The sequence below is a fragment of the Pipistrellus kuhlii genome, unplaced genomic scaffold (assembly GCF_014108245.1).
Source record: "Pipistrellus kuhlii isolate mPipKuh1 unplaced genomic scaffold, mPipKuh1.p scaffold_m20_p_30, whole genome shotgun sequence".
NCBI classification, from domain to species: Eukaryota; Metazoa; Chordata; class Mammalia; order Chiroptera; family Vespertilionidae; genus Pipistrellus; species Pipistrellus kuhlii.
Window position 1 is genome coordinate 5,775,506 of NW_023425530.1, and position 25,063 is coordinate 5,800,568.

Below are 25,063 nucleotides of genomic sequence, written 5' to 3' on the forward strand. Positions count from 1 at the left end.
CACCTTTTTGGCAAATGCACACGTCAGACTCCAGCTGTCATCAAAGATCAAAATGGAGCCAGATTCATCAGGTGCCTTTTCAGGGTGTGTGTTTGCAAGGAAGGACCTCTGTTCCCTGGGGACTCTCAGCCCTGCCTCTCAGTGCAAATGTCCTGGACAGGAGCTGTGGCTGCTTTGGGCTCAGGCCTGTGCACCTCGGGCGCTAGGGGGCGCTGTCTGCGAAGTGTGTGCAGCTGAGCTGGGCGCCAGGTGGGCGGAGCAGCTGTGGGGCGGGTAGATGGGCTATTTGGGGAGCGGGTGGGTGGTGCTCTTCTTCGCTTCCACACGGAAGTTCCCGGGGGTCGTACATCCCTCGCACTTCCGTCTTTCTCCTGTGATCTGTCCGGGCGGTGGGGCCGCAGGGGACTCGGGCCGGGAACGGACATGGTGAGTGACGGCCGGGCGCGGAGGCGTCTGTCCGCGGGCAGGTCCGGGCTGCGGACCCCAGGCGCCCGGGCTCCGCGGAGGCTGCAGGCCCCTCGGGCTCGCAGGGGGCCCCGCCGGGACCCGGGTCCAGGGCGTCCCCGCGGCGGGGCCTGGGGCTGCGGAGCGAGTCCGGGCGGCTCCGCGCCCACAGCCCGGGCTCCGCAGCGGGTGCGGGGCCGCGCGGAGGGTCCGTGGGGACCTGGGGCTCGGCCTCCGCGGTCCGTGCCCGGGGGGAGCTGTGGTCTGTGGCCTGTCCCTCCTTTCCCCCAAGAGGGACCGTGTTCTCCTGGGTGTGATGTGTGTGGGGCAGGCTCTCCAGTCCCCCCCGTCCCCCAGGCCCTGCTCTGCAGCCAATGCCTGCATTCCCAGCCTCTCCCCGGACCCTGAACCCCATGTTCCCTCCTGAGTCACAGCATCGTTATCAGCTGTTTGTTTTGTGGTGCTTTTCAAACGGTTAAAAACAAGATTCAGCTGAGTAAGTGGAAGGTCTAACGGGCTTGATTCCCATCCACAAATCCAGCCGCATCCCATCTGATAAATAGCACCTGAGGGCTGTTCAAGTGTCGTGTACAATAGGCAGGAAGGAGGCGTCTTTAAGAGGTTAGAGTAGTGTCTCAGGCGGGGTCCGCGTTCCTTAGGGCTGTGGTCGGCAAACTGCGGCTCGCGAGCCACATGCAGTCCTTTGGCCCCTTGAGTATGGCTCCTATACAAAATACCACGGCTGGGATGAGTCTGTTTTGAAGAAGTGGCATTAGAAGAAGTTTAAGTTTAAAAAAAAATTTGGCTCTCAAAAGAAATGTCAAACGCTGTACTGTTGATATTTGGCTCTGTTGACTAATGAGTTTGCCACCCCTGCTAGGGGAAGGAACAGCAGGAGTCTCTTAAACAGATCAGTGTTGAACAGCAGGTTGCTGGGTGACTGGGTTAGAATGTTACTCCTGGGAGAGGTGGAACTGCAGTTACACACAGGCATGCACCCCTGAGCCTGGGGAGTCCATCTTGAGGCAGTTTTGTTGTTTTCAGTTCTTACACACACCTGCATGGTGGAGCCTGCTACACACCTAGGCCACATGGGGTAGCCTGTGGGTCCCAGGCAGCAAACCTGTGCAACGTGGTGCTGTACTGAGTACTGTTGGCAGTTGTAACACAGTGGTAGTGAGCATTTATGAGAAGGCGCAGTAAAAATGTGGTGGCAAGCTGAAACCGGTTTGGCTCAGTGGATAGAGCGTCGGTCTGTGGACTGAAGGGTCCCAGGTTCGATTCCGGTCAAGGGCATGTACATTGGTTGTGGGCACATCCCCGGTAGGGGGTGTGCAGGAGGCAGCTGATCGATGTCTCTCTCTCATCGATGTTTCTAGCTCTCTATCTCTCTCCCTTCCTCTCTGTAAAAAATCAATAAAGTATATATTTTTAAAAATGTGGTGGCAAGATAGAAAATGGTCCATCTGTGTGGGCACTGACCCTGAATGGACTACAGGACTGGAGGCTGCTCTGCAGGAGTCAGTGGTCGGTGAGTGAATGTGAAGGCCTAGGACGCTCCTGTGCACGACTGTAGACTGTATCACACTGTGCACTGAGGCCAGGAAATGTACAAAACACAGATCCATCAAGCCCAGGGGGCAATGATGCAATCAAAAGGCTCAGTCAGCACAAGGCCTCTGAGGCTGTGCCCGCATAAACCAGCACACTGCTTCACAGCAGAGTTTTCTTTCACTCAGTAGAAAGCTCACATGGATACAGAGGACAGTGTAGCAAATACATGAACCAGCTCACCATCATCAGGTTTCTATTTAGTGATCGTAACTGTATGTGCTGGGCTTTCACAGGACTGGCTGCACAGGCAGCTTGCTTACACCAGCGTCATCATAAACGTCTGAGCAATGCATCTCCCTGTGACATTGTGATGGGTATGACATCACTAGGCATTGCAGTGTTTCAAATCCACTGTAATCTTCCAGTTTTATAGAAGGGATTTTATTTTCATTAAGTTAAATTGACATACAACATTATATTAGTTTAAGGTGTACAGCATAGTGATGTGATATTTGTATGTATATTGAAGTGACTATCACAATATGATAGCATCGGTTATCATACATACTTACAGAATTTTTTTTTCTTGAAAAGAGAACTTTTAAGATTTACTTTAGCAACTTTCAGATCTGAAATATGGTATTACTAACTGCAGTCTTCATGCTGTAAGCTGCATGTCCATGACTTCTTTTATAATTGGAAGTTTACCCTTCATCCATTTGACCCCCACCTTACCCCGTACACCACTCCTACAACCTCAGGCAACCATCTATCTGATCTGTATCTTTTTTAAAGGTTCCACAGATAAGTGGGAACACATGGCATTTCACTTTTTCTGATTTATTTTGCAAAGCATCCTGCTCTCAAGGTACATGAATGTGTTGTTACAAGTGGCAGAATTTCTTTTCCTACCTTGTTTCCCCGAAAATAAGACAGTGTCTTATATTAATTTTTGCTCCCAAAGATGCGCTAGGTCTTATTTTCAGGGGATGTCTTATTTTTCCATGAAGAAGAATACAGTACACATTTATTGTTAAATGAAAATAAAGGAAATTTATTACTGTATACGGTACGGTAGTACGGTAGTTGTCAGCACAAACCAGACAAACTGTGAAACCTACAGTATCAAGAATTTACTCATTTATTCAATGACAATCATGTCATCATCTTCTGAAACATCATCATAACAATCCAATTCCTGAATTTCCTGTTGAGTTTCTTGTGACTCCATTTCTTTCAGAATCAGTGGACCAAATCTCTCATGTTTAGCCTAGGGGAGGGCCTTATATTCGGGGGGATGCCTTATATTTCACTCAGAAGGAAACCTGTAAGTTAGGTCTTATTTTCGGAGGATGTCTTATTTTCGGGGAAACACGGTAATGGCTGAATAATACAATAGTGGTTTTCTATGTGTGTGTGCACCATTTTAAAAAATTGTTTAAAGTACTACATGTGTCTCCCTTTTCCCCATTGACATCCCCCATGCCTCCAGGACAAGCCCCATTGCCCCAGTGTCCGTGTCCATTGGTTATGCTGTTACGCAGGTATACAAGTCCTTTGGTTGATCTCTTACCTCTCTCCCCTCCCCTCCCTTCTTTCTGAGGTTGGACTGTCCAGTGTTTCTTAGTCTCTGGATCTATTTTTTTTCCCAATCAGTTTTTATTCATTATATCCTACATATGAGTGAGATCATGTGACATTTATCTTTCTCCTACTGGCTTATTTTGCTTAGCATAATACTCTCCAAGCTGTTGCAAATGATAAAAGTTCCTTTTTTAATCCACTTATCTACTGATGGACACTTAGGCTGTTCCCAAATCATGCACCATTTTCTTTTTTTCTGTTCATCAGATTTTTTTTATTCACTTGATTTTTAGATTCACTTGTAGATAGATATGAGAGAAAGGCACCCTCGAGTTTTGCCCGCTGCCAGACAGTCTAGTCTCTACCCGAATGAATCTGGATTCCCAGATTCTCACCCTGAACTGGGGTTAAGCACAGTCCGGAGCTTTTGTCTCCTTCCCACTAGGGCGATCCAGCGGCACAGTCAACAGTCCATCCTGTGCACACATTTACATGCATGCCTTCGGAGTTCTGCCTTCCGCCACTCCACTGAGTTTCCGCCTTACAGCCCAGATTCTCCCTGTATGAGCCTGGGTCCCCAGGGTCTCGCCTGGAACTGGGGTTCAGTGCAGTGGGAACCAGGGTTTGGCACAGTCCGGAGCTTTTATGTCCTTCCTGCTAGAGAACGCCAGCCAGGCACTCAGTCGCCCCTCCTCTCTGGCTTCATCCTCTTCGCAGGCGCGCACCATGTCTCCGTACCTCAGGCTTTTACGGCTCCTCTGATTTTCCTTGTGGTTTTCTCTTTCCTAGTTGTAGAATTTCTAGTCAGTCAGCTTTCCTGTGGTTCTGGATGATGTCCGTTTTGTCTTTTAGTTGTATTTTTTAAATTGTTGTGTGAGGCTGGAGTTTAGGTGTTTACCTATGCCGTCATCTTGGGTTTTCCTCCACCATTTCCTTTTAAACATTTTTTTTTTAAACACTCACTGGAGGTATTTTTCCATTGATTTTTTGGAGAGAGGGGAAGAAAAAAGGAAAGACAGAGAGAAATAATGACATGAAAGAAACATATTGACTAGTTGCCTCTTGCATGTGCCCACCCGGGGCCCAGGCTGGGAGGGGTGCTTGCATCCAAGATATGTGCCCTTTACCAGAAATCGAACCTGGGACCCTTCAGTCCTCAGGCCGATGCTGGTTCGGGCTTAAACTTTTTTTTCAATAAGTTGACACAGTAAATTAGTTTCAGGAGCCAACATAGTGATGAGACATGTACATAACTTACAAAGTCTAATATTCAACAGATAACACACGTGGTTAACTGAATATTATTGACTATATTTCCTATGCTCTACTTTACATCTTCCTGACTATTTTGTAACTACCAATTTGTACTTCCTTTTTGTTGTTGTTTTTGTTTGTTAATCCTCACTTGAGGATATTTTCCCATTGATTTTTTTTTTTTTTTTTTAGGGCGAATGGGAGAGAGAGGGAAAGGCAGAGAAACATTGATGTGAGAGAGAAACACATTGATTGGTTGCCTCCTGCATGAGCCCTGACCAGAGCTGGGCCAGGGAGGAGCCTGAAACCAAGGTACATGCCATTGACTGGAATCAAACCTGGGACCTTTTGGTCTGCATTCTGGTGCTCTATCCACTGAGCAGAACCAGCTAGGTCTTGTGCTTCCTTTAAAAAATAATAATAATTCCTTATTGTTGAAAGTACTACATATACAGGCAGTCCTGGGGCTACTTCGGACTTGACATACATCGTTTAGTATTTATGTTGCCATTTCCCATCCTATATATTAAAAAGAGGATATGCTAATTGACTCTTATGCTGTCACAAAGATGGCTGCGCCCCAGCCAATAAAAGGAGGGAATATGCTAATTGACTGTCCCACCCTCGAAGATGGTGGTGCCCACAGTCACAAGGGGCAGCCGGTGCACAGCAGCCCCTGGGCGGCTGGGGGGCTGAGGGGACTGAGGGATGGCCTGGCTCTGCGTTCCTGCCTCCAGAGTCCCTCAGCCCCCCAGCCCCCCAGCCCCCCAGCCGCCCAGGGTTGGCCTGAGGTGCAGGCAAGCCTCAGATGGTGGCTGCCCAGCCGCCCAGCAGTGGCAGCAGCAGAGATGTGATGGGGCATTGCCTTCTCCTGATCGCCAGGTCACCTCCTACTTCGGAGGGCTCTTGGACTGTGAGAGGGTCAGGCCGGGCTGAGGGACGGCCCCTCCTCCAGTGCATGAGTTTTCATGCACTGGGTCTCTAGTTTATTTATAAAAAGAAAAGTTCTGTCATTTTGAAGTAAGTACTATACATATGTGCTTTATGTTTTTTTTTTAAATTTACTGTACTAAAGGCTCGGTGCACGAAATTCATGCAGGGGGTTGTCCCTCAGCCCACCTGCTCCCTCTCCAATCTGGGACCTCTTGAGGGATGTCTGACCGCCCATTTAGGCCCGATCCCACTGGGCAGTCAGACATCCCTCTCACAATCCAGAACTCCTCCTTTGACGCCAGGTCACCCCTAACTGTCCTCCCTGCTTGCCTGCTTGCCCCCAATTGCCCTCCCCTATAGACCTGGTTCCCCTAACTGCTTTCCATTGCAGGCCTGTACCTCCAACTGCCCTCCCCTGCATTTCTGGGTCCCCCTCAGCTGCCCTCCCTTACTGGCCTGGTCTCCCCCAACTGCCCTCCTCTGCTGGCCTGGTCAGCCCCAACTGTTCAGCTGGCCTGGTCACCCCTAACTTCCTACAACTGCCCTCCCTTGCAAGCCATCTTATGTCCACATGGGGGCAGCCATCTTTGACCACTTGGGACAGCCATCTTGTGTCTTGGTGTGACGGTCAATTTGCATATTACTCTTATTTGATAGGATTTACCACAAGTAAAGGTCAGAAGTTATCTTTTTTTTACTTTTTTTTGTTTGTTTAAAGTATACTATAGTAGTACATAGATCTCCTTTTTTGCTCCCCATTGACCTTCCCCAGCCTCCCTTACCTCCTGTCACATTCCCTCATACCCCCCTCCCCCCGCCCCAGGGTCTTGTGTCCATTGGTGTGCTTATATGAATGCATACAAGTCCTTTGGTTGGTCTATTTCTCTCCCTCCCCAACACTCCCCAACCTTCCCACTGTAATTTGATATCTGTTTGGTGCTTTACTGCCTCTGAATCTATCTTTCTATTCATCAGGTTATAATGTTCTTTATTTTCATAAATGGGTGTGATCATGTGGTATTTTTCTTTCATTGCCTGGCTTATTTTACTTAACATAATGCTCTCCAGGTCCATCCATACTGCTGCAAATGGTAAGAATGCCTTATTTTTTTTATAGCAGTGTAATATCCTATTGTGTAGATGTACCATAGTTTTTCTTTTCTTTTCTTTTTTTAAAAATATATTTTAATTGAATTTTTACAGAGAAGAAGGGAGAGGGATAGAGAGCTAGAAACATCAATGAGAGAGAATCATCGATCAGCTGCCTCCCGCACATCCCTCACCGGGGATGTGCCCGCAACCAATGTATATGTCCTTGACCGGAATTGATCCCAGGACCTTTCAGTCCGCAGGCCAACACTCTATCCATTGAGCCAAACCGGTTTCGGCTGTACCAAGTTTTCTAATCCACTCATCTGCTCATGGGCATTTAGGCTGTTTCCAAATCTTAGCTATGGTGAATTGTGCTGCTATTTACATAGGGGTGCATATATCCTTTCTGATTGGTGTTTCTAGTTTCTTGGGATATATTCCTAGAAGTGGGATTGCTGGGTCAAATGAGAGTTCCATTTTTAGTTTTTTGAGGAAACTCCATACTGTTCTCCACAGTGGCTGCACCAGTCTGCATTCCCACCAGCAGTGCACAAGGGTTCCTCCCCCCGCATCCTCGCCAGCACTTGTCCTTTGTTTTGTTGATGGTTGCCATTCGGACAGGTGTGAGGTGGTACCACATTGTCATTTTGATTTGCATCTCTCGGATATTTAGTGATTTTGACATGCTTTTATGTGTCTCTTGGCTTTTCTTCTGTCTTCTTTAGAAAAGTTTCTATTTAGGTCCGTAGTTTAAAGTGGTCTCATGTTTATTTTTTCCTTTATTTGCCTTGCTCAAGGGGACATCTCATAAAAATATTAAGAGAAATATTAAAAGATTTTACTGTCGAAGGCTTACATTTAAGTCATTAATCCATTTGAGGTAATTATTGTATATGGTGTAAGAATGAGGTCTAGGTTTCATTTTTTTTTTTTTTGCACGCATTTTCCCAACACCGTTTATTGAATACTGTCTTTATTGTATGCACTTGTCTCCTTTGTCATATATTAACTTAATATATAAGTTTGGATTTATTTGTAGGCTCTCTTCCATTGGTCTATATATCTGTTTTTATGCTGGTACCATACTGGTTTGATTACTATAACTTTGTAATATCCTATCTAATAAAAGAGTAATATATAAATTAACCATCACTCCAGTACGCCCACCTGCCATGCCATAAACCAATTACAAGTGAATATGCAAATTAACTCTACCAAGATGGCTGTGGCCACAGAGAGCAGGAGGGAGGCTTGGGTTTCCCTGGCGATGGAGGAAGCCAAGCTTTCCACACACCCTGGCCAGCCCAGGCCTCTGCTTAAGGCTACAAAGTTTCAATTATAGAAGATAAATAAATCCCAACAAAAATGGCGGCAGCCACGGAGCTGGAGACAGCAGGAGGCTAGGGTTGCTCCTGATGAGGGAGGAAGCCAAGCTTCTGCAGCCCTGGCCTGCTTTGGCCTTTGCCTAAGGCTACAAAGTGTCAATGATAGAAGGTAGATAAATCCCAACAGAAATGGCTGTTGCCACGGAGCGAGCAGAAGGCTTGGCTCCGCTCCAGGCTGCAAAGTTTCAACTGTAGAAGATAATAAATCCCAGATACCATGGATTGCCAGGGGGCGTGGCCAGCCTGCAGACCACCACAAGCCCCTCGCCCAGGCTGCCCCACACCCCAAGGGAACCCCCCACCCTGATCTGGGACACCCTTCAGGGCAAACCATCTGGCCCCCACCCATGCACCAGGCCTCTATTCAATCTAATAAACAAGTAATATGCAGATTGACCATCAATCCACCACACAAGATGGCTGCCCCCATATGGTCAAAGATCCTACCCTCATGTGGATACAAGATGGCTACCACAAGATGGCCAGCAGGGGAGGTGAGGGAGGGCAGTTGGAGGTGATCTAGCCTGCAGGGGAAGGCAGTTAGGGGTACCAGGCTGGCAGAGGAGGGAAGTTGGGGCCAAGCAGGCTGGCAGAGGAGCAGTTGGATATCAATCAGGCTGGCATGGGAGTGGTTAGGAGGTGATCAGGCTGGCACACAGAAGAAGTTAGGGGCAATCAGGAAGGCAGGCAAGTGAGCAGTTTGGAGCCAGCAATCCTGGATGTAGGAGGGTAGTCAGACATCCCTTGAGGGGTCCCAGATTGGAGAGGGTGCAGGCTGGGCTGAGGTACACCCCTCCTCTGCACAAATTTTGTGCACTGGGCCTCTAGTAGTTTGATATCAGATAATGTGATATCTCTGACTTCATTCTTTTTTGTCAAGAGAGCTTTGGCTATTTGGGGTCTTTTGTGGATTCATATGAAATGTTGGATTACTTGTTCTAGTCCTGTGACAAACGTCATTGGTATTTTGATAGGAATTTTGGTTTTGATTGGTCAGTTCCTATGCACTGAATATATAGATCACCTTGGGTTGTATGGACATTTTATTTATGTTAATCCTTCTTATTTATGAACATGGTATTTGGTTCCATTTATTTGTATCTTCTTCAATTTCTTCTTCAGTGTCTTATAAATTTCTGAATACAGTTCTTTTAACTCCTTTCTTAAATATATTTCTAGGTAATTTATTTTTTTATGCCAAATCCATTATACTCTTATGGGACTACCATCCTATATGAAGTCTGTTGTTGACCATAGGTTATGTGGCTCATGACTGTATTGATACATTGAGGACCAGTAGTTTTTTTTTGTTTGTTTGTTTGTTTTTAATTGATTTTTTACAGAGAGGAAGGGAGAGGGATAGATAGTTAGAAACATCAATGAGAGAGAAACATCGATTAGCTGCCTCCTGCACCCCCCCCCACCCCCCACTGGGGATGTGCTCACAACCAAGGTACATGCCCTTTACCAGAATTGAACCTGGGACCCTTGATTCCATAGGTCAACGCACTATCCATTGAGGCCAATGGGTTAGGGTAAGGAGTCCTTTTGTAAATGGATTGTCAGTCCCATTTTCTCTCATACATTTCCTTATTTCTTTAAAGGTATTAAAGGAGAGTGGTTCATGTATCTACTGTAGCATAAATGGGCAAGCCAAAGGCTCTTCTAACATAGCTTGACTGACACATGATCCCATAACTGAGGATTTAGTTGATGAGTCTTCCCACACTGGAGGCCGAGGATCGGGGGCCTTCCATATCACCGGCTTTACAGGCTCTACTTCAGGAGGAGAGGGCGGGGAAAATCCTCCTGGTGTCCTGTAGGCTTTTGATCCTCAATATGAAGTGACATAGTGCGGCTCAAACAAGATTCCACATAATTAAAGATGACAAAGGCACTTGTTTTCCCTGGGTCTGATTTCTCTTTAGATTCCTACCTTCTTGTTCCTAGAGATCAAGGATTATGTTCCACCATCAGGGAACCAAGAGTTATCCTATTAGGTCTAGTAATAAGTAATGTCGTTTTCTAATACTTTTTTTAAATTGAATTTATTTAAACAATACAACAAAATTTAATCAACAATATAGTTGCCGTTGTTTTCTACTACTTGTGCCCAACGCTCAGGAAGCATTTTAATCCCTCTGTTGTAAAATTCTTGTGATTTTGATGCAAAAAATTCGGTCAATGCATTTTTGAGGCATTCTTCATTATTAAATTTTTTTCCAAGAAGAAAGTTTTGCAAAGAACGAAACAAATGGTAATCGGAAGGGGCAATATCAGGAGAATATGCAGGTTGAGGGAGAACTTCCCATTCCAACTGGCGCAGTTTTTCAGCAGTGATTCTTGCAGTATGCGGTCGTGCGTTATTGTGGTGAAGAATTACGCCCTTCCGATTAATCAGCGTGGGTTCTTTTTCTCTTAAAGCTTGGGCTAACCTTTCCAATTGGGCACTATACACTGCACTTGTAATGGTTTGGTTAGATGGTAAAAGTTCATAATGAAGAATTCCTTTAAAATTCCACCAAACACACAACATCACTTTTTTCGCATGCAAGTCAGGTTTTGGCGTGGGCTGTGGAGCCTCATTTTTGTCCAACCATTGAGGCCGCCTTTTCAAATTAACATACAGCACCCATTCTTCATCTCTGGTAACAATTTGCTCTAAAAATGGCAAACGGTTTTGACGAGAGAGGAGCGAACTGCAAATTGTGACTCTTTGATTACGGTTGTTGTTGGTCAACTCATGAGGAACCCATTTTCCAAACTTTTGGACTTTGCCAAGTGCACGCAATTGATTGGAAATTGTTTTTTGTGAACAATTTAAAGTTGTCGCAAGCTCTTGTTGGGTAATTTGAGGATTTTGCACCAAAAGAGCTTGAAGAGCTTCTTGATCAAAATTGGACACACGGCCTCGACCACTCTTGTCATCTAACGAAAAATTTCCCTCGTGAAATTTCTCAAACCAACGCTGGCATTTTCTGGCGCTAACTGCATCTTGACCAAGAGCACTACAGATGTTTTTTGCAGCCTCACTTGCTTTTCTTCCTAATTGGAACTCGTAAAGCATGCAGTGCCGAATAAGCTCTTCATCCGCCATCTTCTTAGCCCTAGTTTTGCAACAAAAACCAAACCAAACACAAACTTTTTCAAGCAAAACTTGTTAATTGCACTTCACACGTTCTGTAGATACCATGTGTTTGAAGGTTATGTCAATACAAGTCAACGCCAAGCAAGATTTTAAACGAATGTTTAAAAACGACATTAATTATTACTAGGCCCGATATATAATAAAAGGCTAATGTGCAAATCAACCGAATAGGACAACCGGTTGCTATGATACACACTGACTACCAGGGGGCAGATACTTGATGAAGGAGCTGCCCCCTGGTGGTTAGTGCACTTCCACAGGGGGAACGCCATTCAGTCAGAAGCTGGGCACATGGCTGGAGAGCACAGTGGTGGTGGTGGTGGTAGGAGCCTCTTTTGCCTCTGTGGCAGTGGTAAGGACCCTTCGGAAGACACTAGCCAGCAGGCAGACATCCCTTGAGGGGTCTCGAACTGTGAGAGAGTGCAGCCAGGCTGAGAGACCCCTTTCCACAGTGCATGAATTTTGTGCACTGGACCTCTAGTAAGTTATAATAGTCTGCAAAGAGCCCTTTGTTTTCTTGTAACAGAGGCACCATTTGCATTTCACAACTGTTTAAGCGGTTATATATTGTTGCCATCTGTGGTGCAACCACCGAGGCCATGAGGGGCTCTTCTCCCAGCCGCATTGGCCCGGCAACATCTGCTCACCAACACCACCCCCCATTGTTAGCAACCGTCCCTATCTGTGGGGTGACCTGTGGGTTCCCATTTATGGCTACCTTTTTCTGGCACCGCCCACTTACCTACTGCACCATCTTGTAGCAGTCCTGCTCACCTCCACTGCCACCCACTACTAGTGCCGCCTTACTAACAACTGCCATGTTTTGTGTCACCACCTGGTGGTCAGCAAGTTGTGGAACTCCCGGTCAATCAAACTCTTGGGCCGAAACTGGTTTGGCTCAATGGATAGAGTGTCGGCCTGTGGACTGAAAGGTCCCAGGTTCGATTCCGGTCAAGGGCATGTACCTTGGTTGTGGGCACATCCCCAGAAGTGGGTGTGCAAGAGGCAGCTGATCGATGACTCTCTCTCATCAATGTTTCTAACTCTCTATCCCTTTCTCTTCCTCTCTGTAAAAAAAAAAAAAAAATCAATAGAATATATTAAAAAAACACACACAAAAACAAACTCTTGGGAACAATTTTCATATTAACCTTTTATTTTTTGGATACTACCTTTACATTACTGTGTGTTCTTGCCTCCTTTGTCAAGTATTCCATGACCATAAAGGCATGGGCTTATATCCAGGCTCTCTGTTCCATTCGTTCCACTGATTTATATGCTGTTTTTAGGCCAGGACCAAGTTGTTTTAATTGCTATGGCCTTGTAGTACAGTTGGATATTAGATAGTGTGATTCATCCACATTTTTTCTTCATTCTCAAGATTGCTGTTGCTATTCAGGGTGTTTTGAAGTCTATGAAAAATGTTTTCAATATTTGTTCAGTTATGTGAGTTTCATCAAGGGTGTCCTGATACGAATTGCATTTAAGCTATAGATTGCTTTCAACATGAAAATAGTGAAGATTTGAATAAAGGCCCTTGGACATGTCTCGTCTTAAATTGTTTCCCAAGGTCTAGGCCCCAGATATAGTCACAATTCTGCCGGAAAGACTTCTTTTGAGTGTGATCTTACAATTTCAAAATACGTGTCCATGTATCCTAAAAAATCACTATGAAGTAACCTTCAGGCTTACGAGTAGAGGACTTTTGTAGAGGGCTAAGTTGTCCTGTGTTGCTCATGCCTGAGCTCTAACTCTAACCTCCATGAAATGAGAGAGGCAAAAGAAGGTCAAACTTATTTACTAGCAAGTATTATAAAAACAAATGTTCATCCATACTCCTCCATGAGAATATTTTCATTCATTAAGGTGTATCTGATGACTTCTAATAATCTGGTGTACTTTAGGACAGTATGGCCAAGTACATTTTGTTCTAATTTGAATTTAACCACAACGCCTGGCCTCTCTTGTTTGATGATGAGAATAGAAGAGAAAGCTACAAAACCTTTATTGTATTCACAGTTACTAAAACTTTATGGACACATGTCAGTATGTTTCATGGATGCATGGATGGCTGCATCAAATGGTGGTTATAATGGTGATGAGTTTGGGCACAAGGAATCAATGGGCTTAAAATAGAAGTAGTTTGATGTATTAATATAGAAGTTGTTCAAGCTGTTCTTTACCCTGACATTAGAGAGCAATGAAGACTTGAAGTGATCACAGTAAAATCATATCAATATATTCCATGTGTTCTTGAGAATGTGAATGTGGTAAATTAATAATAGTCTTACAATTAAACTTAATTGTTGGGGACTATGTGTTCTAAGTGAACTTCCTATAAATTATGTATAGGTCCCCAGTATTGTTTGTCTCACCCATTCTCCTATATGTATATGTGGAATGTTTTAGGACTCAGTAGCCTTTGAAGATGTTAATGTGGAGTTCACAATGGAGGAGTGGGCTTTCCTGGATCCCACCCAGAAGAAACTCTACACAGATGTGATGCTGGAAACCTTCTGGAACCTGGCATCAGTAGGTAGGTATCATAAATTTTTTTAAAAATATATTTTTATTGATTTTAAAGAAAAATGAGAGGGAGAGAATGAGAAAAAAAATCAATGATGAAAGAGAATCACTGATTGGCTACCTCCTGCAAGCCACACACTGGGGATGTAAAACCGGTCCTACTGGAATTGACTTGTGACCTCCCATTTCATAGGTTGACGGTCAACTATAGAGTGACTCTGGTCTGCAACAACTTGTTACTTATTTAGACAATTAGAAATCTAGTGTTGCTTGCTCATCAATGCTGTTTCAAGAACTGAAATATGGAAAGGGAATACATTAGAAATTAAATTAGGAATGACAACAGCTCATTGTGTACCTAAAACCTAACTATTTTTAATATTATTTAATAATTTATAATGCTTTTTCTAGCATGTATTTTAGAAAAAAAATGTGAAGGCTTTGACAGTGAAGATCAGTATGAAAATCACGGGATGAATCTTAGGTGAGTCGCATTGACTTGACAAAGCATTAAGAGCATCTTTGTGGTTTTTTAAAAATAAATTTTTATATATTTATTTTATTTATTTGTATGTTTAATTTTTTAAGATTTTTCTTCAGAGAGTTAGGAAGAGGGAGAAAGAGAAATAAACTTCAATGATGAGAGAGAATTATTGATGGCTGCTTCCTCTATGCCCCTCATTCGGAATCAAGAACCAGGGCATGTACTCTGGCTCAGTGGTCAGTGTTCCTCTCTGGTAGTGCAAAAATATGTTTTTATTGATTTTAGAGCATGGGGATGAGAGCAAGTGATACAAAAATCAATTGACTGCCTCCTGCATTCACCATCCTGGGTGTAATAAGTCTGCTGTCTGGCCATGTTCCCTTTTAGGGAATTGAACTGCATGGCTCTGTTCTTTTTTTTTTTCTTTTAATTTATTGATTTTTTTTTTACAGAGAGGAAGGGAGAGGGTTAGAGAGTTAAAAACATCAATGAGAGAGAGACATCGATAAGCTGCCTCCTGCACACCCCCCACTGGGGATGTTCCCGCAACCAAGGTTCATCCCCTTGAATGGAATAGAACCTGGGACCTTTCAGTCTGCAGGCCAATGCTCTATCCACTGAGCCAAACCGGTTTCCGCCATGGCTCTATTCTGAACCCCTGAGTCATAAGGGCCTGGTCTATAAAAGAATCTTAAAAACAGGTAATCCAATTGTATCAGCCCAGTTTTAAATATATTGGTTCTTAGAATTATCTCATCCAAAAGTTTTTTCTGAAATATGGCCTAGATGTTTAATGTATAAAAATAATTGCACTTGAAAACAATATACAGCAATACCATTCATGAATGGAACTGTTTCATAATATCTATGATCCAGCCTATTTCAGAAGTTTTAGGATATTCACTTTCAAAAATTGGAATGTTAAAAAACCCCACCCTTTGGCAAAAATGCCATTGTCATGCTATTAGTAAATATTAAATCATTAACAGAGTATTAATCATATGCTTCTGATTTTTACAGCAGTCATATAGCAGCGAGACTCTCTACAAAGAAGGATGATGGTCAATGCAGAGAAAACTTCAGCCAGATTCCAAATCATAATGAAAAGAAAACTGCTACTGAAATAAAACAACCTAATTCCAGGTTGTGTAGGCAAATCTTCATGCGCTATTTGTCCTTGAATAATCACCTGAGCTCTCACATTGGACCCAACCTATACCTGTGTCAGGAATATGAAGAAAACCCTTATAAATGTAAGAAACCTGGGAAAGCTTTTAAGCATCATCAACGTATTCAAAGACATGAAGGTAGCCCCAGTGGGAAAGCTTTCCACTATTCAACCTCCCTTGGAAATCATGAAAGAACACATGTTGCTGGAAAACCATATGAGTGTGAGCAATGTGGAAAAAGCTTTAATCGTCTCATTTACTTTAAACTTCACAAAAATGCTCATAGCGGAGAGAAACCATATCAAAGTAAACAATGTGGCAAAGCTTTCAGGTCTCCCAAGTACTCTGGAAAAAATGAAAGAACACACACTGCAGAAAATCCCTATCAATGTCAGAAATCTGGAAAAGTTTTCAGTTCCACTTCTTTTAGAAATCATGAAAGAGCACATATTGGTGAGAAACATTATGAATGTGAGAATACCTTGAATTGGCTCAGCTCTCTTGGAAAACATAAAAGAAGTCATGCTGGAAAGAGGCCTCATGAATGTAAGGAATGTGGCAAAACATTCCGTCGTCGCTATGCCCTTGTAATTCATCAAAGAATGCATACTGGAGAAAAACTCTATGAATGTAAGCTTTGTGGTAAAGTTTTCTCTTATTCAACTTCCCTCCAAAATCATAAAAGAACTCATACTGGGGAAAAACCCTATGGTTGTAAGCAATGTGGAAAAGCCTTCAGTTGTCCAAAGTCTTATCGAGAGCATCAACGGACACAATGTGGAGAAAAGCCTTATAAATGTAAGCAGTGTGGGAAAGCTTTCATATTTTCCTCTTCTCTTCGAAATCATGAAAGAATGCACACTGAGGAGAAACCCTATAAATGTAAGCAGTGTGGGAAAATCTTCAGTCTGTACAGTTCTCTTGGATACCATAAAAGAATTCATGATGGAAAGAAGCCTCATGAATGCAAGGAATGTGGTAAAACATTCCATCATCCCTGTTCCCTTAGAAATCATGAAAGAACTCATACTGGCGAACAACCCTATAAATGTAAACCTTGTGGCAAAGCTTTCTATTTTCTGTCTGCCCTCCAACGTCATGAAAGAACTCATACTCGGGTAAATCGCTATGAATGTAAGCATTGTGGTAAAGGATTCTATTATCGGTCTTCTCTCCAAGATCATGAAAGAACTCATACTGGGGATAAGCCCTATAAATGTAAGGTTTGTGGTAAAGGTTTCTCTTATTCAACTTCTCTTCAGTATCATGAAAGAATGCACACTGGGGAAAAACCCTATCAATGTAAGGAATGTGGGAAAGCCTTCATTTCTCCCAGCTCTCTTGGAAAACATAAAAGAAGTCATGTCGGAAAGAAGCCTCATGAATGTAAGGAATGTGGTAAAACATTCTATGACCGATATTTCCTCCGATTTCATGAAAGTATTCATACTGGGGAAAAACGTTATGAATGTAAGCATTGTGGTAAAGCTTTCTCTTATCCATCTTCCCTCCGAAGTCATAAAAGGACTCATGATAAGGAAAAACTCTATGAATGTAAACAATGTGGGAAAGCTTTCTTTGTTCTAAATGCCCTCCAACATCATGAAAGAATTCATACTGGAGAAAAACCCAATAAATGTAAGCATTGTGGCAAAAGTTTCTGTCATTTAACTTCCCTCCAACATCATGAAAGAACTCATTCTGGGGAAAAACCATATAAATGTCAACAATGTGGTAAGACTTTTATTTTTTCCAAAGCTCTTAGAAATCATGAAAAAATACATAATGTGGATAAATCCTATGAATGTAAGCAATGTGGGAAAGCTTTCAGATGTTCCAAATATCTTAGAAATCATAAAAAAATGCATACTATGGAGAAACCCTATGAATGTAAGCAATGTGGGAAAGCTTTCAAATATTACAGATATCTTCGAAACCATGAAAGAACACATACTGGGGAGAAATCCTATGAATGTAAGCAGTGTGGGAAATTTTTCAGTCATCCAAGTTCTCTTGTAACACATGAGAGAAATCATGATGGAAAGAAGCCTCATGAATGTAAGGAATGTGGTAAAACTTTTCTTTATCCCTCTTTCCTTAGAATTCATGAAAGAATGCATACTGGGGAAAGACCCTATAAATGTAACCATTGTGGTAAAGCTTTCTCTTATCCAACTTCCCTCCAATGTCATGAAAGAACTCATAATAAGGAAAAACCCCATGAATGTGAGCAATGTGGAAAAGCCTTCAGTTCTCTCAGTTCTCTTGTGAAACATAAAAGAGGTCATGATGGAAAGAACCCTTATGAATGTAAGGAATATGGTAAAACATTCCATGATTTATATCACTTCCAACTTCACGACAGTATTCATACTGGTGGAAACCTTAAGCAATGTAGTAAAGCATTTATTCACCCCAGTTTCCTTGTGGAGAGAAATCATAATGAATGAAAGAACTCACACTGAAAATAAGCCCTATCCTGTGAATATTGTAGAAAACCCTTTGACTATCTGAATTCTTTTTTTGTGTATACTCACCTTAGGATATTTTTCTGTATAGATAGTGAAAGTCAGAGAGAAAGACAGCGATGTTGATGTTAAAGGAAAACATCAATTGGTTACCTCCTGCACATGCCCAGACATGAAAGTGCACACAGTGGAAAAAAAAGCTTTATGAATGTTAAGGAATGTGGTGAAGGTTTCAGTTTCTCCAAGTCTCTTTGAAAGCATGGAAGAAGACATATGAATGTAAAACCTTATTAATGTAAGCAATGTGGGAAGACCTTCAGTTGTGTTACACATCTTGAAAGACATAAGTCATGATGGAAAGCAACCTCATGAATAAGGAATGAGTTAAACCTTTTTGTCATCCCTATGAGTGGGAAAGCCTATAGTCATCCCAGATCCTTTCACATTCACAAAAATTCACATAGTGGAGAGGAACCGTATCAATGCAAAGAATGTGGTAAACCTTCAGGTTCCAACTAGTTTTTATGCACAGGTGGAAACAAAATGTGTTAACACTCAATGTAAAGAATAGCAAAGGGCCTTCATTTATCTCTCAGCTGTGCCATCATGTATGATTATCCATATTGAGGATGGACCCTAGAAAAGTAAGAGGATTAAAAAGCATTCATTTCTTCTAGTTTACTGTAAAGAATGAAAGAACTCACTGAAGAGAAGCCCTGTCAATGTAAAGATGGTAGAAGAGCTTTTAGCCATGCTAGTTCTTTACAAAATCATGAAGAGACTCACACCCAAGACTAAGTGTTGAACATAAGGATTGTGGAAGAGCCTTTCTTGGATTTGTGAGAATGCCCCTGGAGAAATAGTATAGAGAAGGTAGGAAAGCCTTCAGCTTTCACTTTTCCTTGGAAATCTCATGAAAAAAACTCTTGAATGTAAAAATGTAGGAAAACCTTCATGTTGCCTCATCTTATATTATAAAAAGCTAATAGGCAAGTGGTTGTCATGCCCTCATGCTGGGGCCAGAAGACCTGAGGCCGAACCCTCATTCTTCGGGCTGCTCTCCCTGCCCGGCAGAGCTTGACTCTGGGTCCCATGGTATTCCTGAGACTCTGACAGGAGGGAGATTTTCATATATATTTTACCAATTTTCTTTCATCTCTGACACTCCTATTATAAAGGACAAATAGCAATATTAAGATATTTCCTCTAATTAATTCTCTTTTAATGTGCACACATTTTGTTGACTGGGCCACTAGTATTCCTACACTACCATGTGAGAATGTACACTGAATATTTCACAATGAAAATTAATTTTAAAATTTTAACAATTTCAAAGTAGCTTGAGAATTGCACTTAAAAGAAATCCTATTAGTGTAACTGACTGGTACATATAAACAAGCCTGTTACAAATGAAGTCATATACTTCCCAAAACTCATAGCATTAAAAAAAAGTTCTATAAACTTGACATATTATCAATACTCATTCTTTGTTAAATTTTTAAATTACTTTTTTTGATGTGAGGAAGGGAGAGACAGAGAAGAGAGAGAAATATCGGTGTGAGAGAGAAACTTCTTCACATGTGCCTGACGAGGGATCAACCCAGCTAACGTGACCTGACAGGTTTTGAATGAAAAGGCCCTACACCTATATGTATTTTTAAAATTTTTAAATTACATTTGAAATTCACTGTTATTTTAGATAAGTATTTTCCATATATTTGTGCTTACAGTTCACTATAGACTCCCATGTGAATTATTTTCATGGTTGGTTTTTGTGTTGCTTTTGGCTGGGAATTGTGCCATGGAGTTCACATTAAGAAGAAAATATTTTAGTTTGTTTTTCTCACTCTTTACCCTACCAGCCAAGAATATCCCCAAAACTGCCAGCTACTGCATTACTTCCTGTGATGTTGGGTGTAAGCTTTACAGTTGTTCAGAATTCAACATTAAAGATCCAGCGTAGGTTGGCTTTTCCTGTAAGCCCATAGGTGTCCACCAGGCAACAAATGTAGACTGTCATGGTTGAGTCTGTTTTCAGAAGCGTACACACTGCTCTCTAGATTACATTTGCATGAAGTCTAATTTGACTAGTAATCATCTTGTCCTGTTGGATCTACTACTGATGTGATTCAGATCCCACTGTGACAGCTGCAATGGTGCAGTGCCAAGGAGCCCCGTGACAGTTTGTTCTTGTGCTGCCCTCTGCAGTGAGGGCTCTGAGCCAGTCCTTCCATGTGAGAATCGGCACTTTCCTCATTTCAGGCAGACGCTGGATGTGTGCTGTCACTCAGAGCTGAGCCTAATCTCTCAATGTTGTCAGGTATCTTAAGTTGTATGGGATTAAAATTATGTGCATTTTTCTCTATAATCAATGTTTCTGTACTTCTTAAATATGAACTGTTTGCCAAGCACTCTTAATGCTAATAGCTATTTTGTTTTATTGTTTCCTGAGGACATCTTTAACTATCCCATTGTAATTATGTATTTTCATATCAACATGTAATCTTTTTTTTTTTAATATATTTTATTTTATTATTTTTTTAAATCAATCTTTATTGTTCATATTATTACACAGGTTCCTCGTTCCTTCCCCCCTCCACCAGGTTCCCACCCCACCCTCTGCCCCCTCATCCTCATCCATTGGTGCACAGTTTATGTTCAGTCTCTTCCTTCCTCCCTTTCCCCGATAGTAAATCCCTTTTCAGATAGCAAATCTGTTACTTAGCATTTTCTCATATCAATAATACCTCCACATGCCCAATGATACACTTCACACAAAAGACATTTCCTAATAGGACAACCAGCCTCATCCAGGCCCCACCCAAGGCACTCACAGATCAACACCCCAGCCCTATACTAACTCAACACATCCAGATCTAAGCCTTCATCACTTGATTCAGCAGACCCTCAAGTTCCCGCAAAAGTTTCCAGCCATGTCTGAGAGGCAGCCGTGGGGCAGGGGCAGGTGAGGAGCGAGCTGTTTTGGGCCAGGCTGCTCCGGGCCTGGCCTCTGTTGCTCTGGTTTGTTCCACAACCAGCTGCTCCGTGTCTGGTCACTGCCGTTCCTGACCCAGTTGCTCTGGACTTGGCTGTTGCTGCTACAGGCCTGGCCACACCCGACTCGGCTGCTCTGGGCCCAATTGCTCCGGGCCCAGCCGCTCCGGGCCTGGCTGCTCCCAGCCTGACAGCTGCTTCTCCGGGCCTGGCCGCACCAGACCCGGCTGATTCGGGCTTGGCCGCTCCCAGCCTGGCAGCTGCTGCTTCGGGCCTGGCCGCACCCAGCCTGGCAGCTGCTGCTCCGGGCCTGGCCGCACCGGACCCGGCTGCTCCGGGCCTGGCCGCTCCCAGCCTGGCAGCCGCTGCTCCAAGCCTGGCAGCCGCTGCTCTGGGCCTGGCCGCTCCCAGCCTGGCAGCCGCTGCTCCAAGCCTGGCTGCTCCCAGCCTGGCAGCCACTGCTCCAAGCCTGGCCGCTCCCAGCCTGGCAGCCGCTGCTCCAAGCCTGGCCACACCCAGCCTGGCAGCCGCTGCTCCGGGCCTGGCCACACCAGACCCGGCTGTTCCGGGCCTGGCCGCTCCCAGCCTGGCAGTTGCTGCTCCGGGTCTGGTCACTGCCACTCCCAACCTAGTTGCTCTGGACTTGGCTGTTGCTGCTACAGACCTGGCCACACCCGACCCGGCTGCTCTGGGCCCGGTTGCTCAGGGCCCGGCCGCTCTGGGCCTGGCTGCTCCCAGCCTGTCAGCCGCTGCTCCTGGCCTGGCCGCACCAGACCCGGCTGCTCCGGGCCTGGCCGCTCCCAGCCTGGCAGCCACTGTCAACATGTAATCTTTTCCACTTAATCATACAATATGAGTCACAAGTATTGTGTGTGTATAAAATCAAACATGTTTTCTCAGGGAAATTAGAAATTTTTATACTTATTTGGCACAGAATGCTTTCTTATTTGTTCAAAATATTGAAAAATTCAATCATGTTTTTGTCTGTCCCTTCCAGCCAAATACCAACAAAATCAAATCTGTGGTAAAAGAGAAATGGAATGAATTCAAATAATAACAATGACCATAAACCCTAAATGTCTGTGGGTGTGACAGTAACAGCACACTGAGAAGGGTTTGTTGTTGTATTTTGCCTGGTGATAGGTCACTTATTTGCCATTAAGGAAGCCAGACACTTTTCTGTATTGTATTCTGTGAGGAAATGAACTTAATTCTACATAGGGTGGTGATAGTAATTTTTAATTTAAAAGGCAGGAAAAAATAAAGCCATACTAACCCTGAATTGTAGGAAACAGAAATCATATTGGTGAGGAAAGGGGAATTTTGTTACTTTTATTCTTTGGAAGCCTGTTCTTTTTCTTGAAGTATACAGAGATGAGTGCCTCTGCTGCTTTTTTGATTCATCCTGGTCATGGAGTAGCTCTGTGTGATGATGGACATCTGTGACCTTTTCTTTTTCATAACGTATATCTAGGGCTGGCAGGGAGTGCAAGGCCTTTAACCAAGTGTCTCAAACAACTTTTGCCTTTCTTGTTATCTGAATACTGACATATTTCTTAGAGGGTATGGGATGTTTTGCCAAAAAGTGATATATCTATAATTTCTAATCATTTACTCTAGGAATAGTTATCTCCTTTATGAATCAACAGAAGTTCATAAATTTAGGAATATTGTCAAAGTATACAAACCAAGCAAGAAATCGAAGTTAGAGTCTCTCTTCCAAAGAAGCTGTTCTTAGTGATAGAGTATGACTTTCTTTTCCTTTTCCTTTTTATTTTTATTTAATTTATTTATTTTCAGTAGGGAAAGCTGGGACTGGATGGGACCACTGTCCTCTGAGAGACAGGGACCCAGAGCCTATACAGCACGTTTATTTTCTTTTTAAAATATATTTTACTGATTTTTTTACAGAGAGGAAGAGAGAGGGATAGAGTGTTAGAAACATAGATGAGATAGAATCATCAATCAGCTGCCTCTTGCATACCTCCTACTGGGAATGTGCCCGCAGCCAAGGTACATGCCCTTGACTGGAATCGAACCTGCGACCTTTCGGTCCACAGGCCTATGCTCTATCCACTGAGCCAAACCAGTTTCGACTTCCTTTTTATTTTTAAATGTACTTTTATTGACTTCAGAGAGGAAGGGAGAGATAGAAACATCAACAATGAGAAAGAATCATTAATCAGTTGCCTCCTGCATGCCCCTTCTGGGGATCAAGCCTGCAACCCATCATGTGCCCTTAAATGGAATCAAAGCTGGGATCCTTCAATGTGCAGTCCTATGTGCTTTCCACTGAGCCAAACCAGCTAGAGCTTTTTTTTTTTTTTTTTTTTTTTTTTTTACTTTTTAAAATAATTTATGAAAAAGAGATGGAGAAACAGCACTCTGTTCTACTTATTTCTACAATTCATTGGTTGATTTTTGTGTGTGACATGGGATTTAACCTGCTACCTTGTCATTTTGGAATGATGCTGTAAACAACCCAGGTACCCGGCCAGGGTGAAAGATGACATGGTGATCCATTACATCTTATTCTGGAAAAGGTAAAGGTTTGGTCTGGGTGGTATGGCTCAGTGATTTGAGTGTCAACCTATGAACCTGGAGGTCATGGTTTTTGTTGTTTAAAATATATATTTTATTGATTTTTTTACAGAGAGGAAGGGAGAGGGATAGAGAGCTAGAAACATCGATGAGAGAGAAACATCAACCAGCTGCCTCTTGCACACCCCCCACTGGGGATGTGCCTGCAACCAAGGTACATGCCCTTGACTGGAATCAAACCTGGGACCCTTCAGTCCTCAGACCAATGCTCTATCCACTGAGCCAAACTGGTTTCGGCAGGAGGTCATGGTTTGATTCCCAGTCAGATCACATGCCTGGCATGCAGACTTGATCCTCATCAGAGGGCGTGCAGGAATCGGCTAATCAATGATTCTCTTTCATCATTGAGGTTTCTATTTTTCCTTTTTCCTTCCTCTCTGAAATCAATTAAAAAACATTTAAAAAAGAAAAGAAAAAAACATAAACGTTTAGAGGAACCTTTCGTAAATCCATAGAAACAGACACCACGATTGTGTTTCTTTGAATTGATGGAATCTTTTCCATCTTGGTGGTATAACTATTTGTAAAAACTCATAATTGCTCTAGAAAAAAAAAAAAGTACAAATATTAAAAACAATGTAAAATAACAAAAGTGACCCTAGCTGTTTTGCCTCAGTGGCAAGAACATTGTCCTGTGACCAAGGTGCCCTGAGTTCAATTCCAGTCAAGCATACATTACCCCAGTTGTGGGCTCCATTCTCAGTAGGCAGCATGCAGGAGGCAGTTGATCAATGATTCTCATCATAGATGTTTCTTTTTCTCTCTCACATCCCCTCTGAAATCAATAAAAATATAAATAAAATGAAAAGTTTTTTCATGCTGGGAGGATGTTAAACTGTCCTGAACTTGGAGCGCTGCATGTGCTTCCTTTCTCCCCCTTGGGGTTCTTATAAAGAACTGAGAGGTCTGGGGAGAACACAACAGGATTGAATTTCAGGAAACACCCTATGGGTAACCTCTGCTCTCATTCATGCAACTGCTGAGAGGGACAGGGCTCCTGGCCCACCTTTGAGGTGATGCCAGGATTCTGGAGTCCTATTCAGGAAATGCTATGATCTTTTGACATATTTGATTATTATCAGTATTCCATTTTTATCGTTTTTTAATTGCTTTTTTGAAGTGAGGAAGGGAGAGAGAGATGTGTAGAGAGGAAAATCCATATGAGAGAGAAACATAGATGGGTTGTCTTCCCATGTGCCTGACCAGGGATTGACTCAGCTACCCAGTAATGTGCCCTGACAGGTATTGAATGAATCATATGTGTTCTTTTTTAATTTTTGAATTGCACTTGAAATTTACTGTTTTAGTTAATAAGTATTTGCCATACATTTTTACTTACAGTTCACTGAAGAGTCCTATGTGAATTATTTTCTTTAAAAAATATATATATATTTTATTGATTTTTTTTACAGAGAGGAAGGGAGAGA

General features: G+C 42.9%; 1 protein-coding gene across 2 annotated transcripts in view; it reads left to right on the plus strand.

Moving 5' to 3' along the window:
* The first annotated feature begins 320 nt into the window (after positions 1-320).
* Positions 321-25,063, plus strand: part of LOC118731270 (zinc finger protein 709-like) — a 33,255-nt gene continuing 8,512 nt past the window's right edge. The window contains exons 1-6 of one of the 2 annotated variants that reach the window (XM_045589279.1): positions 321-426; positions 13,804-13,930; positions 14,332-14,404; positions 15,425-17,816; positions 17,977-18,085; positions 19,438-20,426. In XM_045589279.1, coding sequence (XP_045445235.1) covers positions 424-426; positions 13,804-13,930; positions 14,332-14,404; positions 15,425-17,816; positions 17,977-18,085; positions 19,438-19,439 — 2,706 coding nt within the window. In that variant the 5' untranslated portion in view covers positions 321-423 and the 3' untranslated portion in view covers positions 19,440-20,426. Of the gene's footprint in view, positions 427-13,803; positions 13,931-14,331; positions 14,405-15,424; positions 17,817-17,976; positions 18,086-19,437; positions 20,427-25,063 lie in introns of those variants that run through there. The other variant, XM_045589278.1, reaches the window with a different exon arrangement.